This window comes from Helianthus annuus, chromosome 2, assembly GCF_002127325.2.
Source record: "Helianthus annuus cultivar XRQ/B chromosome 2, HanXRQr2.0-SUNRISE, whole genome shotgun sequence".
Taxonomy (NCBI): Eukaryota; Viridiplantae; Streptophyta; class Magnoliopsida; order Asterales; family Asteraceae; genus Helianthus; species Helianthus annuus.
The window spans coordinates 166290962-166307003 of record NC_035434.2 but is presented as its reverse complement, the minus strand read 5'-3'; the positions used below and the strand labels follow the sequence as shown (position 1 = coordinate 166307003).

At 35.4% G+C, this 16042-nt stretch overlaps 1 protein-coding gene and 1 long non-coding RNA gene across 3 annotated transcripts; one reads left to right on the top strand and one right to left on the bottom strand.

The window, feature by feature from the left end:
* Positions 1–37: 37 nt before the first annotated feature.
* On the top strand, positions 38–2613 carry LOC110927040 (SHUGOSHIN 2-like). The gene is made up of 3 exons (XM_022170635.2): positions 38–947; positions 1642–1679; positions 2484–2613. The coding sequence occupies exons 1-3, from the start codon at positions 786–788 to the stop codon at positions 2611–2613; spliced, it is 330 nt and encodes a 109-aa protein (XP_022026327.1). The 5' UTR covers positions 38–785.
* Positions 2614–11938: 9325 nt separating this feature from the next.
* Positions 11939–15703, bottom strand: LOC110927042. 2 transcript variants are annotated; one of them, XR_004884063.1, is made up of 3 exons: positions 15348–15701; positions 14897–15266; positions 11939–12872 (listed from the first exon to the last, which is right to left on the bottom strand). It is a non-coding gene; the product is annotated as an uncharacterized LOC110927042 (long non-coding RNA). The 2 variants fall into 2 exon arrangements; XR_002585481.2 differs by lacking the exon at positions 11939–12872 and having other exon boundaries at positions 14756–15266; positions 15348–15703.
* Positions 15704–16042: the final 339 nt, after the last annotated feature.

Sequence of the window (16042 nt, the reverse complement as noted above, 5' to 3'; positions counted from 1 at the left end):
TATATATTTTATAATAATAATAAAGCTAAATGTAATTGATCAGTAACCCCCCCCCCCACCCCCCAATAGGTACAAGACGTTTTTTGGTACCTAAAGAGTAGTTTTTAAAATTAACCTGTTTATCCAAACCCAGAGTGTATACCTGATGGAAACCCTACGGGTTTTTAAACGGGTTTGTAACAAACTTAACTAATCGGATTTAAGATTAGAATTACCTAAACCTGTTCCAAACTCGTTTCATCGTCAATAGAATTAGACCGAAAAGTGAGGGTTCCAATTTGAAAACTAGGTTCGGACAGCCGTTAAACTCCCACATTTTCTCTTTCCTCCATTTATGAATCCATCAAAATTTGAAATCTTGCAGAAAATCACACCAGTCGTTCTTTAAATCTTCAAATTTGAAATTCGTTCAACTTAAAACCCAATTCAAGGGTTTCAAACCCTAATTGTGATTTGGGTTTCTTTAATTTGAGTGTTTTAAAGCAAACCCAAGTATTAAATTTAAAAAAAAAAGATTTGTTCTTTATTAGATTTTGTTCAAAAAAAGGTTTTAAACCCCTTAAAACCCAATTTGTGATTTGGGTTTCTTGAACTTTTCATTGCAAACCCAATAATTCAATTTACAAAAAGATTTGTTCTTTTTTTATATTTGGTTCAAAGAAAGGGTATAAAAATTAAAACCCTAAAACCCCAATCTGTGATTTGGGTTTGTTGAATTTATCAGTGCAAACCCTAGAACCAGATTTGTAAAAGATTTGTGTGAAGGGAATTGAAGGGGTCATATAATGGCTAAAAGATCATCTTTTGGGAAATCAATAAGAAAGAGGTTTTCTGATATCACTAATTACCAGCCACAACACAAATCTTCACCAGTTTTTTTTGAACAAAATTTTCCACTCAATGCTTCATTATCTTCAACTAAAGAGCAAATTGATCATCTTTTGAAGGTAAATTCCCATACTTTTATTAGTTTTTTGTATCTCATAGAGTCATAGATGTTAATAGTGTCCTTAGTGAGCGTTGTAGCGCAAGCGACACGGATTGATGGTGCTATATAGGATTTAGCGACAAATAGCGAGATTTTTGTAATTTTTGTATTTTGAGATCTTTGTAATTTTTGTATTTTTTTATAAAATATACGCATAAAATACTTCTTAAATTTTCTTCTAGTGTATCGCTAAATATGAATAGTGCCCGCTATTTCATCGGTATCGCTACGTAGCATATAGCTAGCTTGTCGCTATCGTCCGCTATTGGCTATTGACAACTATGCTAGAGTAATATAGAGGGATTGGTGGTGGACTCGGGTTACTCTCGGAGTACTCCGTTTGTCCAGTGGGTGCCCCGAGTGTGCTCGGGATTGATTCTGTTGGCCGTTCAATATATATATATAGAGGGATAACGATTGGTGAAGAAAAACGGGTTGTAATCATGTTGTAAATTTGTTCAATGGGTCGGGTTGTAATCAACTTGTAGATGGGTTCAATGGGTCGGGTTGTGCTCAAGTTTGAAACGGTTTGTCAGGTTGTACTTAAAATTTTTACTTGATAATAAACTATGCAAGAAATAAGTAGATGTTTGTGTCACAATTTACTATGGACTTTACTTGACTGGATTTCTTTTATTGATCAAATTCGGCAGGAAAATGCAGGGCTTATGAAGCATGTTACCGACAAAAAGTAAGTTTCGTTAAGATCAACTTGGGTGTTCATTATTTGAATTTGACTCGAGGTTTGAATTAGGTTTTTTCGAATATCCGAATAGGGTTAGAATCCGAACCAGAATTCTGAATTCAGTCCATAACAATATGTTTTTACAATTTACTAGTAGTAGCAAAATACTTATCAATCCATTTTTTCTTACAAATAATAGAAATCTAATGTATAGGGGTGGCAATCCTGTCTTGTTGGTAGGTTGACGGGTTGAAATTGACCAGCCTAAACACAACACGCGTATTTATTCTTAGCAAAGTTGTCAACGTCAACTTGTATAAAACCATGTAACCCGTTTATCTAAACGACATGGAAAAGCCAAAACGGGTTGTAATCAAGTAGTACGTATGTTGTAATAGTAATCATATTGTAAATGGAATAATGGATCTTTAGCGGGTTGTAATAAACTGGAAAACGGGCTGGCGGGTTGAACTTATAAGTTATAGTTTTTAATTATTTTTATTCAAATTCTGAATGGTTTAGAATGGCCAACCCAAAACTGTATTATTTTTGTGTCTAAGGTCCAATTAGTAACACCCCTAATTTTACCTCAGGGTTGTTATCTTGGTTTTAATAAAACACGAAGCAAGAGGCGAAAGCTTCACGTACGTGTGGCCTTACTCCATGTACCATCAAATAAGCTTTATTTACAAACAAATGTTGCGTCTCTTATCTCTTTTACATATCAATGTATAAGTCATTCACAATCTCTTCAACATTTCGATTGTTTTATGTTAACAATGAGATTTTCTTAAATTCGAATGACAACAGCAAGGTCATAGAGATGAACAGAGTTGAGCTTCAAAAGCTGCGAATTGTTGTTCAGAAAACACAGTTGCAGAATTGGAACCTTGCCCAAACAAACAGTCATATGATGGCGGTTGGTACTTTGCTTTCATAACAAGTAACATTAGTCTTTCTGTCACACCCCGAAATATCAGAGCTGGCGTGACTGGACTGGTATATTCAATGTACAGCGGAAGTGTTTGATCTAAGACTTTTAGAAATTGAACGCCTGCTAAGTACTCGAATCCCCATGGGTTCTCCAATTCCAATCGTTCCATAGTTTGTAATATGCAACCTGGAAAGAAACACGCGAAAAATCAACATAAAGTTAACGAGTTGGATGAAAATGGCAAGATTTCAAACCTTTAGGGGCCATATGCGGAAAAACAAACCTTTGGACAAAGTCGCAAAACTGGCCAAACTTCAAGGACGAAAATGGCATTTTACTCTAATGTAAATGTGAACAAGCTTGAGCCTGTTTACAGCTAGCCTCAGATAAGCATAAGATGGACTCTATGTAGTGTTGTAAGAAACAGGTTCCTGTAGTTGTCTCCAGTGGAATTGCTACCTGCAAAATAGATCAAATTTCATCAAGTATTATTAAACTAAAAAAACATTTAAGGATTAAAACTTAAACTACAAAAAAGGTGGCAAAACCTTTATTCCATTGTATCCAAGACGTTCACCGAGCCCTCCTGCCACAAGAACAAATGCAACGTTTTGCACTTGCTTGAAGCCAGCCTCCTCATATTTTATAAAGCTATCATCACCAAATGTCAGAGCTTCACCTGATGGGACCTGCAAAAATGTGGTTTAAACATGAACTAATAAGAAAAAAAAACTGAAAATAACTTGCACCGGTTGAGTGCTCAAAGATATGTGTTACTTACAGATGGTTTGAAGCCATCGAATGGATTCTTTCCTGCTTTTGAATCTGCTAAGAGTTCTCTTGCAGTTTTAATATATGACGCCAAACCACCAGGATAGCTTGAATTAAGAAGACCGACCTAAAAGAACAGGATTACCTGATGTGATTAGACTTAACTATTGTTAAGATAATATATATATTTTTTTGTAATGCTATCAAGCATACTATTTATTTTAAAGCTATGGATATTTTGACAAAAAAATGTTTAGAGTCATCCCAATCTAACTTTGGTTGCCCGATAGCACCGGGTTCTTATATATAAAAAAAAGTTTCCATGTGTTGAAAATATAACATAATATATGTCACTTTTATATAGTTTATTATTTATAAAATCAGTTTAGTTTTTCATGTAATTTTGAGATGAATTGGGCTTGTAGCTATTTAGTTGAGTTGTTGGGCTTGTTGAAGTGATTGGGCTTGTAGCAAGCTTGGGAGTTCCGAAGGCCGGGTGGGGTAGCAGTGAGTAGTGGTTCAAGTTTAGTTCGGATGTCGGGTCTCTATATAAGTGAACTCAACTCATTGTTGAGTTCATTCATAAGATACTTCATCTCTTTTCGAGTTGTTTCTCTATCTCTAGGGCATTTCTTGATCTTGTTTGTTTAGAACATTTATGTGTATCTTAAGTCTTGTTGAGAGGTTAGACAGATCATTGACACGATGATCTGTGTGTAAGATTGAGTATAGATGTAACGCTTCGCATTTTTGTACCTTCTATATTTAGAAAGTTGTATTCGTATTTCTATTTTTAGAAACTGGTATTCGTATTGTATTTGTATTTGATTTTCAATCTTGTGACCCGAGACTTTGATCATAATGGGAATTCACTTTTATATTCATACGTGTTACATTTCATACTTGTGTTATATATGCATTCAATCTTTAAATACGTGCTTATACGCAAAACCGAGAGTTAAAATACTTGGGAATATCAATCATACGTGCATCATACTCATACAACACTTTGTTACGCTTTTAATACCTAAAAATGGGCTAAAATGCAAGAAAACGACATAAAATACCCTAATTATAAAGTGCAGGGACTAAAAGTGAACAAAACTCAAAGCTGGAGAAAAGCTCCCATCGCGCCACGCGACGAGGAAGTTTTGTCTGGTCACGTGGCACGACGAGGCTCAATTTTCAGCAGGTTTTTTTTAACCAATCGGATTTCACTCTTTTCCACCTCTCTTCTCCTCCAATCACCTTCTAACCTCCTCTAAACCCAAACACTAATCCTTCCCTATAAAACCAAGCCTTCTCTAACATATTTTCACTTTCTACAACTCAAAATCACTTTCAAACATCCAAAAATATCATGAAATCTCCAACTTTGGGCAAAAAGTTTCAAGTGTTTAAGTGAGATTTCAACTCACTTTCTTCTTCATTTCTTCATGTTTTATTTTTCCATTCCACTTCGATAACCTCTAGGAATGTTTCCACAAGTTTACCATGGTAAACTAAGTTGGACAACACCACATTTGAGTTCCAAAGTTGGATTACAATTATGTTTTGTTAAACTTTCAAAACTATCAACATTTTCAACACCTTTCTTGGATGAACGTGAACCAAACCTTCCTCCCAACTAACTTACATGTTGTAGGGCTTGAGTTAAGGTATCATTCCAGCAAGTTTGAGGTGCAAACACCTCCAATATAACGAACCTAAGTCATCAAGTATATTTTACTAGTAACAAAGTGTCCAAACTACACCAAGTCTCCGAACATTTGCCATGATTGGAATGCACTAGTCTAGTTTGAGTTTCACTTGATGATTTAGATGATTAGTTACTTGTACATTCTTTATTTTATTCATGACCAACAGAAACCATCAACTAAGTTTTTGATTTTGTGCTTTGGTGAGTCCATACAATGAGGTTAAATGGATGGTATTCATCCTACATCCATTCATGACATTACATATTATCCGAAAATTCGGATATCCGAATTTTCGGATTCGGATTCGGATAGAGATTTCAGAAAGTTTCGGATATTTCGGATATCGGATATCCGATTTTTTTAAATATAAGGGTATATAAATACCACCATAGAAGAAAACCTAACCCTAATCTTTTTCTATCAGCTGCTCTCTCCTCTCATTCACTCACACTCACCCACAGAACTTACAAATAATTCATTCCAATACTTCTGTTGCTCTAATCTCTATATCCCATTACCGGTATTTAGCGGTGGTGTTGGTAGGCATAGAAGCCGTGTTGGTGGTGGGCCTGGTGGCATCAAAACTTGAAAAGCAACAGATATGAGATATATGAGATATGGATGATGTTGATGTTCACAACTATGAACAAGTTCTTTTGACTTTTAGTTTCTCCATCTTTTGTTCTCGTCTTCTATTTCTTTGTACTACCATTTGGTTTGGTTTTCAATTTGCACCTAAAATACGTTCTGGTAAATGTTGAAGGAGATGAAAATTCACATTAGCATTAATGAGAAACTCTTGATCTTTAGTAAATCTTGAATCTCATCGATTTGGGTGTTTGTGCAAAAAAAAATATATTTTAGGATTTTGGATATCCGTTTTAGTATCCGAATCCGTATCCGAAATTCCGGATATCCGAAGTTCGGATATCCGAAATTTCGGATACGGATTCGGATAGCGAAATTAACTATCCAAAATTTTCGGATATCCGACATTCGGATATCCGAATTTCCGGATATCCGGTTTTGAACACCCCTAATATATATATATATATAGAAAAAGTATATCGTACATTACGGCTTAACGTACTTCACGTACAACAACATGCGTGATTTGTTCTATAACATGCGTGATTAATGTTTTCAATATGTGTCATTATTTTGTTTCAACATGCGTGATTTTGGATTTTTGAGTTATAACGTGCGTGATTTAAAATGAACGTGCGTAATTACCTGTCGTACGTGATGTACGTTAAGCCGTAATGCACATTAACCTTCCTATATATATATATATATATATATATATATATAGGGGGTTTTAAATGAGAACGCTAAATATCGCGAGAACCGTGAGAACAAATGAAAAAACCACGAGAACTTGGTCAAAAAAAATTCAAATTCAAAATTTCTTTTTACACTTATCATTATTATTCGAATACAATCTTAGAAATTAAATTCACACGTTTAAATTTTCGTGAATTCGTAAATAAAGAAAATTTACACATGTGTAAGTTTGCCATTTACACATGTGTAAACTTGTTATTTACACACGTGTAAAAATCTAGTAAGAGTGATTTTGAGAGGAGAAATGAATTATTTGATGTTGTAAATTCTTTTTTGATGTTGTATTTTTTATTACAATGAGGTTTGTATTAAAAAAATTCGGTTTTGATTGGTTTTTTCATTCGTTCTCACAGTCGTCGCAATATTTAGCGTTCTCAAGATAACCCTCCCCTATATATATATATATATATATATAGTTATACTCTAGAACCGAATCATAACACCAACCAAACTCATGGTTGAATATTATGTATTAGGGTCATTTTCATCTTGGTCAAAGTTCCTCAAACTATGGATTCTAATGGGTTAATCGGTACCCATGAAAACATGATCAACATAGTGTCCATAATGAGTGCTTTAGACAAGATGTACTTTCTTGCAATATACATATACTTTCATACTATTTTGAAATCCTAACCTAACTCAATTCCGAATTCCATAAACTCATATGCCTCGTTCATCCTTGTAGGATAACCACGGTGTTCCTAAACTCTCAAGACCCCCCGCTCACGTTTTTGGAAGCTTTTGCAAACCCTGAGTATACATGACCCTCTTTTCGTTTTCACCTTTTTGGGTGCAATATATATTCCCATATTAAAACTCACACAAACACAAATATGCAAATACATTATTCATACGAACGAATCAAAGAATACATGCATGCTTTAAGCCATTCTTGCACTATACTTTGTCATTAACTTCGTACAAGCCTACCTTAACATGTATAGCGTTATAGGAGTAGCACACCGCCCGTTGATGGGTCTATGTTAAGTAATACTATCATACAAACGGTCTTGTCGTTGCGATGATAAGATTACGCTAGTGGAATCTTTGGGTTGACACGTATGTGATGCATGCTAGTTCATGTTATGTTTATGCCTTAGTATACATTTTTGCCATGTGGATGTAACACCCCGAAAATATAAATCTTTTATTATAAATATGATGACGGTAAATAAACAAAATGAACTAACTAGGAATAAAAATAACCAAGTTAGACAAAAGTCATGTAGTGACTTATAAGTGGGTTAAAACACTTAAAGTATGAACTAAACGATTGTAGAGGGACCAAAGTTGTTAAATTTGAAACTTAAAATATTAAAACAAAAATTAAAAACCCAAACACACACAAAAGTGTGTGTCTGGTTCGATTGAAACACAGGGGCGACCAGGAGATTTCTCTCAAACCCTAGTTCATGTTAATTTCCCCAAATTGAAGACCAAATTCAGTTTCAAATCAAAAACCGAGCATAGAATAGTGATCTCCTCTGAAAAGGGGTCATAAGGTATGTAAATTTCATAGAAAAGTTCCATCTAAATTTCTGGATGAACATGAGAAATTCGAAATTGATGTTGCATGATTGTTGTATGGATGAATTTGAAGTGAAATAGTGCCTAGGAATAAACCCTAGTCATTAGATTGATGAGATTAAGCTCAATGCTTGTGAATTCCATAATCACCAATGTAGGTGATTAGTGGGTTTTGTAGAAACATGATAAACACCAGGATTATGATCGTTATTCTAGTGTAAATTGAGTTTTATAAGTAATTTCAGAATATGATATGAAAAATTTATATAAACATGCTTAATTGATGTTAATCTTGGCTAAAAGGACAAGCTATGAACTTGATTGTGAATTGTGTAAAATTATGCTCTTAAGGTGTTTGTAAAATGCCTAAGAGAAGGCTAAATATTGAAATTTGAACAAAAACGCATACTTGTACAATTTGGTGAACTTTGCGTTATATGTTTAGGAAAGAGTTCTAAACGGTTTGCGGTTGAACTCTATAGGAAAGGAAACCGGAACGTCAAATGGATAAGCCGGTGGTGACGTGCGCTTGAAGGGTGTGCTTTGAAGGTATGTAATCGTGATCCCGTTACATTATGTTATTCGAATAAATATGGGTACTTGAAATTGTGTTTATTAGAAATAGTAGCATTAGTAAAAGTGACGTAGATCACTATTAGTTAAACGAGTCAAAAACTTGAATAGAAAACGTTTGGTAGTCATTAGAATTAGAAATGGAGGATTTCATAAATGAGCCAAACGGGTCGAATAATTGTTTAGTAAGTAGTAAAAATGTGTTTTGGATAGCACTTGGCGATGATGGATCACAAGAGCGTGAAACCATAGATTTGGTAATGAAACGCCGATGATCGTAAGCCCCGGATGTCGGGTAAATGCGCCTTGAGGTTAAAATAATATTGGTAGTAGAATTGGTGCAAAGTTATGTGGGTCGAATAAATAGAAAGGGGACTATAAGCCGTTCAGTCCGTAAACTCAAATTTTGACATGATAATCATGATAAGTGCGTTGGTAATTTAATTACGAATGCGTAGGAAAAAGAATCACCTAAAACGGACATGTAGAATAAAAGTTATGAATGTTTGAAGTCAGAATTTTGTTAAACTCAAGAGCTGGGAATCTGCAGCACAAAACCAAGCAACAGTCTGTCGAAAACAAGGTGTCGCGTCACTCGACACCAAACCTGATACATAGTAGCGTAGCGCGACGTCTGTCGCGGGCCGCGAAGGCTAAGAAAGGATCTGTCGCGGGGCGCGACAGACCTAAAGTTCAGAATTTTTGTTTCGTTTTTATTGTTTGATACCAGAACTTGTTTATATGTGTTTAAACATTGTCAAAACTAAAATTCAACGTGGTTTTGGCACTAGATGATGATCGTCTTATCTCGGATGGCGATCAAGCAAGAATACAAGAACCGAACACAATTTTTGAAGCTTCCGCGCTTATCTAATCTTGTTGAAAACAATGTTTATGTTGTAAACACTTAACTTGTCGTTTTTGGATGTTTAAAACTAGATGGTTGGTTAACTAAGTTACTATCATTATAAACTCCTACTATTTCGTTTAACTAATGAAATGGTGATTTGTTTTAAAAGTTTCTATATTTTTATGATAAAATATTAAATAATCGAGACGGGTGTTACGGTGGATCTGATTAAATTCTTTTTATACATATGCTAGTATACTAAACTTGTATGCTCACCAATGCATTTTTGTGTTGACATGTTACTTTAATATAGATTGCAGGTTTGTGATGACGATGCGTTGAAAAAATCTAGTAGGATCACTAGAAACGCACCTAGGTTAATTCTATGTTTTGTTGTTAAGTTGTTAGGTTTCAATTTGTTGTAGATTGCTTCCATGTATTGTGTTAGAATCTTTTTGAAATGAAATGAAAAGTTGCTTATTAAAATTATTGTCACAACAGCGATTGTGATGTCTCTTGCAATCTCGTTTTCGTCTCACTCCGATGTTTCCGCCATCGGTTGGGGTGTGATAATAGATCTGTTATGTTTTGAATCTGTTTGAGTACAGTTTTTGTAACCTTTTGAGTTAATAAAGTGTCTTTTGTAATCGTTTTCGTCTCACTCCGATGTTTCCGCCATCGGTTGGGGTGTGATAATAGATCTGTTATGTTTTGAATCTGTTTGAGTACAGTTTTTGTAATCTTTTGACCAATATTGCAAGAAAGATTAGTGTATGTAAAAAACTACATTAGTGTAGGTAAATAGTGTATGTAAAGAACTACATTAGTGTAGGTAACGATCCGCCTAAATACAGAATTTTTTTCGCGAGTTCCAGAAGATTCCGGAACACTAAAGAAGCATCTAGGGCTGCCCGTAAGTTTCCAGAACAGCCTACAAGTTGCTGGAACGTCTTGGCACCATTGGAAGACTCTAGATTGAACTTGAAACTGCTCGGAAGGGTCCATAAAGGGCTACATAATTCTGTCCAAAGTTTCAGCCAAGAATTCTCTAGAAACACCTTGAAGACACTTGATATTTTGCAAGAAGGCTCTAGAAATCAACTTATAAATATCCAGGATATTATGTAAAGAATTATCTAATGGAGAATTCTCTAGAACTAGGAAGGACTAGTATAAATAGGATGATGGGGTCTCATTTGGAGATCACCCAACAATATCACAAGTAAATACCACTTGTACTTGTAAACACACTCTTGTAAATCTTCTTGTAATCAATACAAAGTTGTTTCTTTATATACACAACTTGAAACCATCACTTGAATCACTCAAAACACTATATCATTGGGGCACATAGCTTAACTTAGATCAAGTCTAAGTTGCTACACGTGAGTCAAGAGTTTACTCCATGACAGTATGCCCCCTTTTCTCTTGCTCTTTACATCTTTATTTGTCTTCAATCACTAGTTTTGATAAGCTATAATGTGTTTTAAAGGTGCGGAAATAGGTGAGTTAGTGCACTATTAGACGGTAGGGATGACAATTAAACCTGAACCCGATGAGTAAATCTAAAACCTGACATATTTGGGACGGGGTTGGGGTCGGGTAATCGGTCTGGGACCGAGAGATTACTTTTTATTTTTTTCACGGGTTTGGGATGAGTTAGGATTTGGTCATATACTCATTTACTCGATAAATTGTAACCATTTACCCAATATATATTTTTTTCTTTTTAAATACGGATTTATATGATATATCACTAGTAAACACAATTTTTTTCATCTATACATTTGAATATTTTATATATACAGTTTGGTGTTTTATTTATATACATCTTTGTTATTTTAATATATATTTTATAATAATAATAAAGCTAAATGTAATTGATCAGTAACCCCCCCCCCTACCCCCCAATAGGTACAAGACGTTTTTTGGTACCTAAAGAGTAGTTTTTAAAATTAACCTGTTTATCCAAACCCAGAGTGTATACCTGATGGAAACCCTACGGGTTTTTAAACGGGTTTGTAACAAACTTAACTAATCGGATTTAAGATTAGAATTACCTAAACCTGTTCCAAACTCGTTTCATCGTCAATAGAATTAGACCGAAAAGTGAGGGTTCCAATTTGAAAACTAGGTTCGGATAGCCGTTAAACTCCCACATTTTCTCTTTCCTCCATTTATGAATCCATCAAAATTTGAAATCTTGCAGAAAATCACACCAGTCGTTCTTTAAATCTTCAAATTTGAAATTCGTTCAACTTAAAACCCAATTCAAGGGTTTCAAACCCTAATTGTGATTTGGGTTTCTTTAATTTGAGTGTTTTAAAGCAAACCCAAGTATTAAATTTAAAAAAAAAAGATTTGTTCTTTATTAGATTTTGTTCAAAAAAAGGTTTTAAACCCCTTAAAACCCAATTTGTGATTTGGGTTTCTTGAACTTTTCATTGCAAACCCAATAATTCAATTTACAAAAAGATTTGTTCTTTTTTTATATTTGGTTCAAAGAAAGGGTATAAAAATTAAAACCCTAAAACCCCAATCTGTGATTTGGGTTTGTTGAATTTTACAAATAATAGAAATCTAATGTATAGGGGTGGCAATCCTGTCTTGTTGGTAGGTTGACGGGTTGAAATTGACCAGCCTAAACACAACACGCGTATTTATTCTTAGCAAAGTTGTCAACGTCAACTTGTATAAAACCATGTAACCCGTTTATCTAAACGACATGGAAAAGCCAAAACGGGTTGTAATCAAGTAGTACGTATGTTGTAATAGTAATCATATTGTAAATGGAATAATGGATCTTTAGCGGGTTGTAATAAACTGGAAAACGGGCTGGCGGGTTGAACTTATAAGTTATAGTTTTTAATTATTTTTATTCAAATTCTGAATGGTTTAGAATGGCCAACCCAAAACTGTATTATTTTTGTGTCTAAGGTCCAATTAGTAACACCCCTAATTTTACCTCAGGGTTGTTATCTTGGTTTTAATAAAACACGAAGCAAGAGGCGAAAGCTTCACGTACGTGTGGCCTTACTCCATGTACCATCAAATAAGCTTTATTTACAAACAAATGTTGCGTCTCTTATCTCTTTTACATATCAATGTATAAGTCATTCACAATCTCTTCAACATTTCGATTGTTTTATGTTAACAATGAGATTTTCTTAAATTCGAATGACAACAGCAAGGTCATAGAGATGAACAGAGTTGAGCTTCAAAAGCTGCGAATTGTTGTTCAGAAAACACAGTTGCAGAATTGGAACCTTGCCCAAACAAACAGTCATATGATGGCGGTTGGTACTTTGCTTTCATAACAAGTAACATTAGTCTTTCTGTCACACCCCGAAATATCAGAGCTGGCGTGACTGGACTGGTATATTCAATGTACAGCGGAAGTGTTTGATCTAAGACTTTTAGAAATTGAACGCCTGCTAAGTACTCGAATCCCCATGGGTTCTCCATTTCCAATCGTTCCATAGTTTATAATATGCAACCTGGAAAGAAACACGCGAAAAATCAACATAAAGTTGAGCGAGTTCATAGTTTGTTTGTTTTGTATCAAATGTGTTTTAAAACACTTGTAATCTTGCATTTGAAAAACCAGTTTGTGAGATCTTAATATCTCAAAACATTTGAAATGTCGTCTTTGTGTATCGATAACGAAATGTTTTATGTTATGTCTATAAACCGATATATGTAATTGTTGAGTTTGTAAACAGTAATGAAATGTTTTCTGTCGCATCTGTAAACTGGTATTGAAATGATTTCTGTTATCTTTGTAAACCGGTATTGAAATGTTTTCTGTTATCTTTGTAAACCGGTATTGAAATCATAGTATGTAGGATACCTATGGAATCTAAGGATCAATCAGTGTGTAGCTAATACACTGACCTATGGCTTAAGTAAGTAACCAAACCGAGACAACTTTGTTATCAACTGGGATCACAAAAGCACTCATAAAGGGTTACCAAACCCGGAGTGGAGCACGCCTCAAACTCGATAGATCTATACCTTTTGCACCTTGGTCACTACGTGATTAATGGTTACTAATGTCATCCTCCTACTTACGCACAGTGATCAGTTATCATCTAATTCCATAGCTACATACCTAGTGTTATTGGCCTTTGCCCATGTCATTGGGCCTTTGCGACCATCCAGTCCTAGTGACATTGGGCCTTTGCCCACGTCCTTGGACCCTTGCCCTAGTTATGAAAACTCATGCATGTTTCGAAAACCTTGTATTGTTGTAAAAACCGGTAAGTTTAGCATGAACTTTTCGTAAACCATTTGAGTTCGTTGAAATCCTGTTGCGAAATGGTTTAGAAATATATATAGTTTTCGTTCATCGAAATATTGTGTACTTTTGCGAAACTTGCATGTCTTTCCACCCCCGAAAACATTTATAAAAATGTAAATCAGTAAAAAGTGGGGGTTATGAACTTACCTTGATATTCCTATGCAAAGCTAGCTTAATGTGATTCTGTAGTGTCGTTCCAAGAACGTGAAGTAGCTAGCGTGCATCTATAGTATTCCTAACAGGGAATAACTTAACAGTTTTCTAATTTAAACGTAGCTAAACTACGTGTCCAAGCTCTACCGAATCGTTAACTAGACGATTCTATAAAGGTGTTATTATTTTGGTTTGAAATAACCAAACTATTGTTAGTTGATCCCGTTTATAATCGGGATAAAACTAAGTTTCGAGATCGACTTAGTTTTCGAGTGATTAAGATATATATTTATGTATATTCAAATATAAATATATACTTGTGATGTCATGTTGGTCGCCGTAAATTAGAAATACGTAGATGGATAGTGGTTCGTGTCGCCATAGTTGTCGTAAGATGGAAGTGTATATATATATACACACACACACACCTATATTTCAAGCCGAGACGTTTGAAATGTAAACTCCGAATTTAGTCATTCGAAATAAATATAAACTATATTTAGTTCGTAAGAAAGTTTAACGTCGTCGTTTCAAAATAAATATAAGCGATTATATCTATTTTATAAGCTGACACGAAGTAACGACGTTCAAAATAAATATAAACACTATATTCATCTTATAAAAGTTTCGGAAATATCAATGTTTGATTAAATATAGATAATTATATTTATCAAAATAAGTGTTGGGTTTCGTTAAGTTGTAACTCGCTTGTTGTCGAAATATTATAATTTCAGTTTATAAGTTATAAAACGACACTAAAATATATATAGTTTAATATTTAGTTTTATAAGAAAACTAGGATTCCGATTGGTGCCGTTTTTAAGCTTTAAATACGTTTTGTAATTCGGGTTTTTAACGAGAAACGAATAGAGTTTCCTCTGTTTTTGGACGATCCCGACAATCAAAGTGTCGATATTTTTATTAAAATTCAACAATTTTCATCAAGCAAACAATATATATAAAACTCTTGTCGAATTTACCAAAATGTAACTATTTTTTAGTCGAAACGGTTCAAGCTTGGTCGCGTATAACTAATAATCTAAAAATAGCGAAATAACAACTCCCTACGTTTAAATTTGTTACCGATCTTCTGTTGACCGACTTTTGACTGTGTTGACCCGGGACCGAATTGAGTTGACCGTTTGACTGCCGTTGACTACAATTGACCGACTCCAACCTTGACCCGAAACCATCCTGTTGTTGATTAACATGACCAGAACTCGAGCCGCGCGACCCGAAACTGAACCGAGCACCAACGTTGAACCCAAAACTGAGTCGAGATAACCACAAAATAACCCGAGCCCAGACTGACCCTGATGTTGAACTGTATCGTGACCCAGGCTGAACCAAAACACCCGACGGACATCCGAACTGAACCACCTTCCCTGTCAGTCGTCGCCGGTGCACAACCACTGTCGCCGTCAACCATCAACACAACCTGAAACGTTGCGTGTGACCGAGAACTGAACAAATTCCGAAGAAGGAGATGAAATAAAAACAATATGTTTTATGTGCTTACCGGAGCCATTGGTCCGCTGCCGTCGAGAATCACCGTCACCGGCTCCGTCGCCGTCGCCGCAGCGGCGGCGCCACCCCCTTCTTTATCTCTTATTGTCTCCCTCTCTCTCTCAGATTTCTGTCTCTCTCTCTCCGCCACTCTGTCTCGTCGCCACCATGTGCGCCGCCATGGCGGTGGCTGGCCATCTACTCGAAGAAACAAGGGCTGGGTGGTACAAGAAGGTGATGTAAGGAGATAGGGGTGTGGTGTGCGAGGTTGAGCTGCCGGAAAAGCAGCGGCCGGAGCTGTCTCCGGTCACCGGAATTGCAGAAGAGAAGACAGAGAGGGTTCGAGTGTGTGCGGCTGTAACTTGTCTGGTCTAGGATTTTATACTAAGGTTAACAAATGGGCTTGGGCACAGGGCTCACAAGCCCGTTACTAGTGTTTTGAGCGGCTCGATAAGTTTCTAAAGCCCTTTTTTTGAACTCTATTGTCGTGAATTGTCATAAAATAAAATCTTAGAGTCGAAACGTTTAAAAATTACATCGGGTATCGATATTTGACGCGTATGATTGTCGTCGCGTTAAAATCGCGTAAACTGCGTAGTTTGTCGTTTTTAAATCCGTTTCTCGATCCGTTTTCAACTGCAAACATTAAAATTCTAAATCGAAACTAAATATATCAAAATATTTCAGTTTTTGAGTTAATACACGTGT

What these genes read in the sequence shown, in the direction of transcription:
- LOC110927040 (XM_022170635.2), top strand. Translation starts at nt 786, where the DNA reads ATGGCTAAAAGATCATCTTTTGGGAAATCAATAAGAAAGAGGTTTTCT. An exon ending in AAATTGATCATCTTTTGAAG is followed by an intron (nt 948 to 1,641) that starts GTAAATTCCCAT and finishes CAAATTCGGCAG; the next exon opens with GAAAATGCAGGGCTTATGAA. An exon ending in AAGCATGTTACCGACAAAAA is followed by an intron (nt 1,680 to 2,483) that starts GTAAGTTTCGTT and finishes GAATGACAACAG; the next exon opens with CAAGGTCATAGAGATGAACA.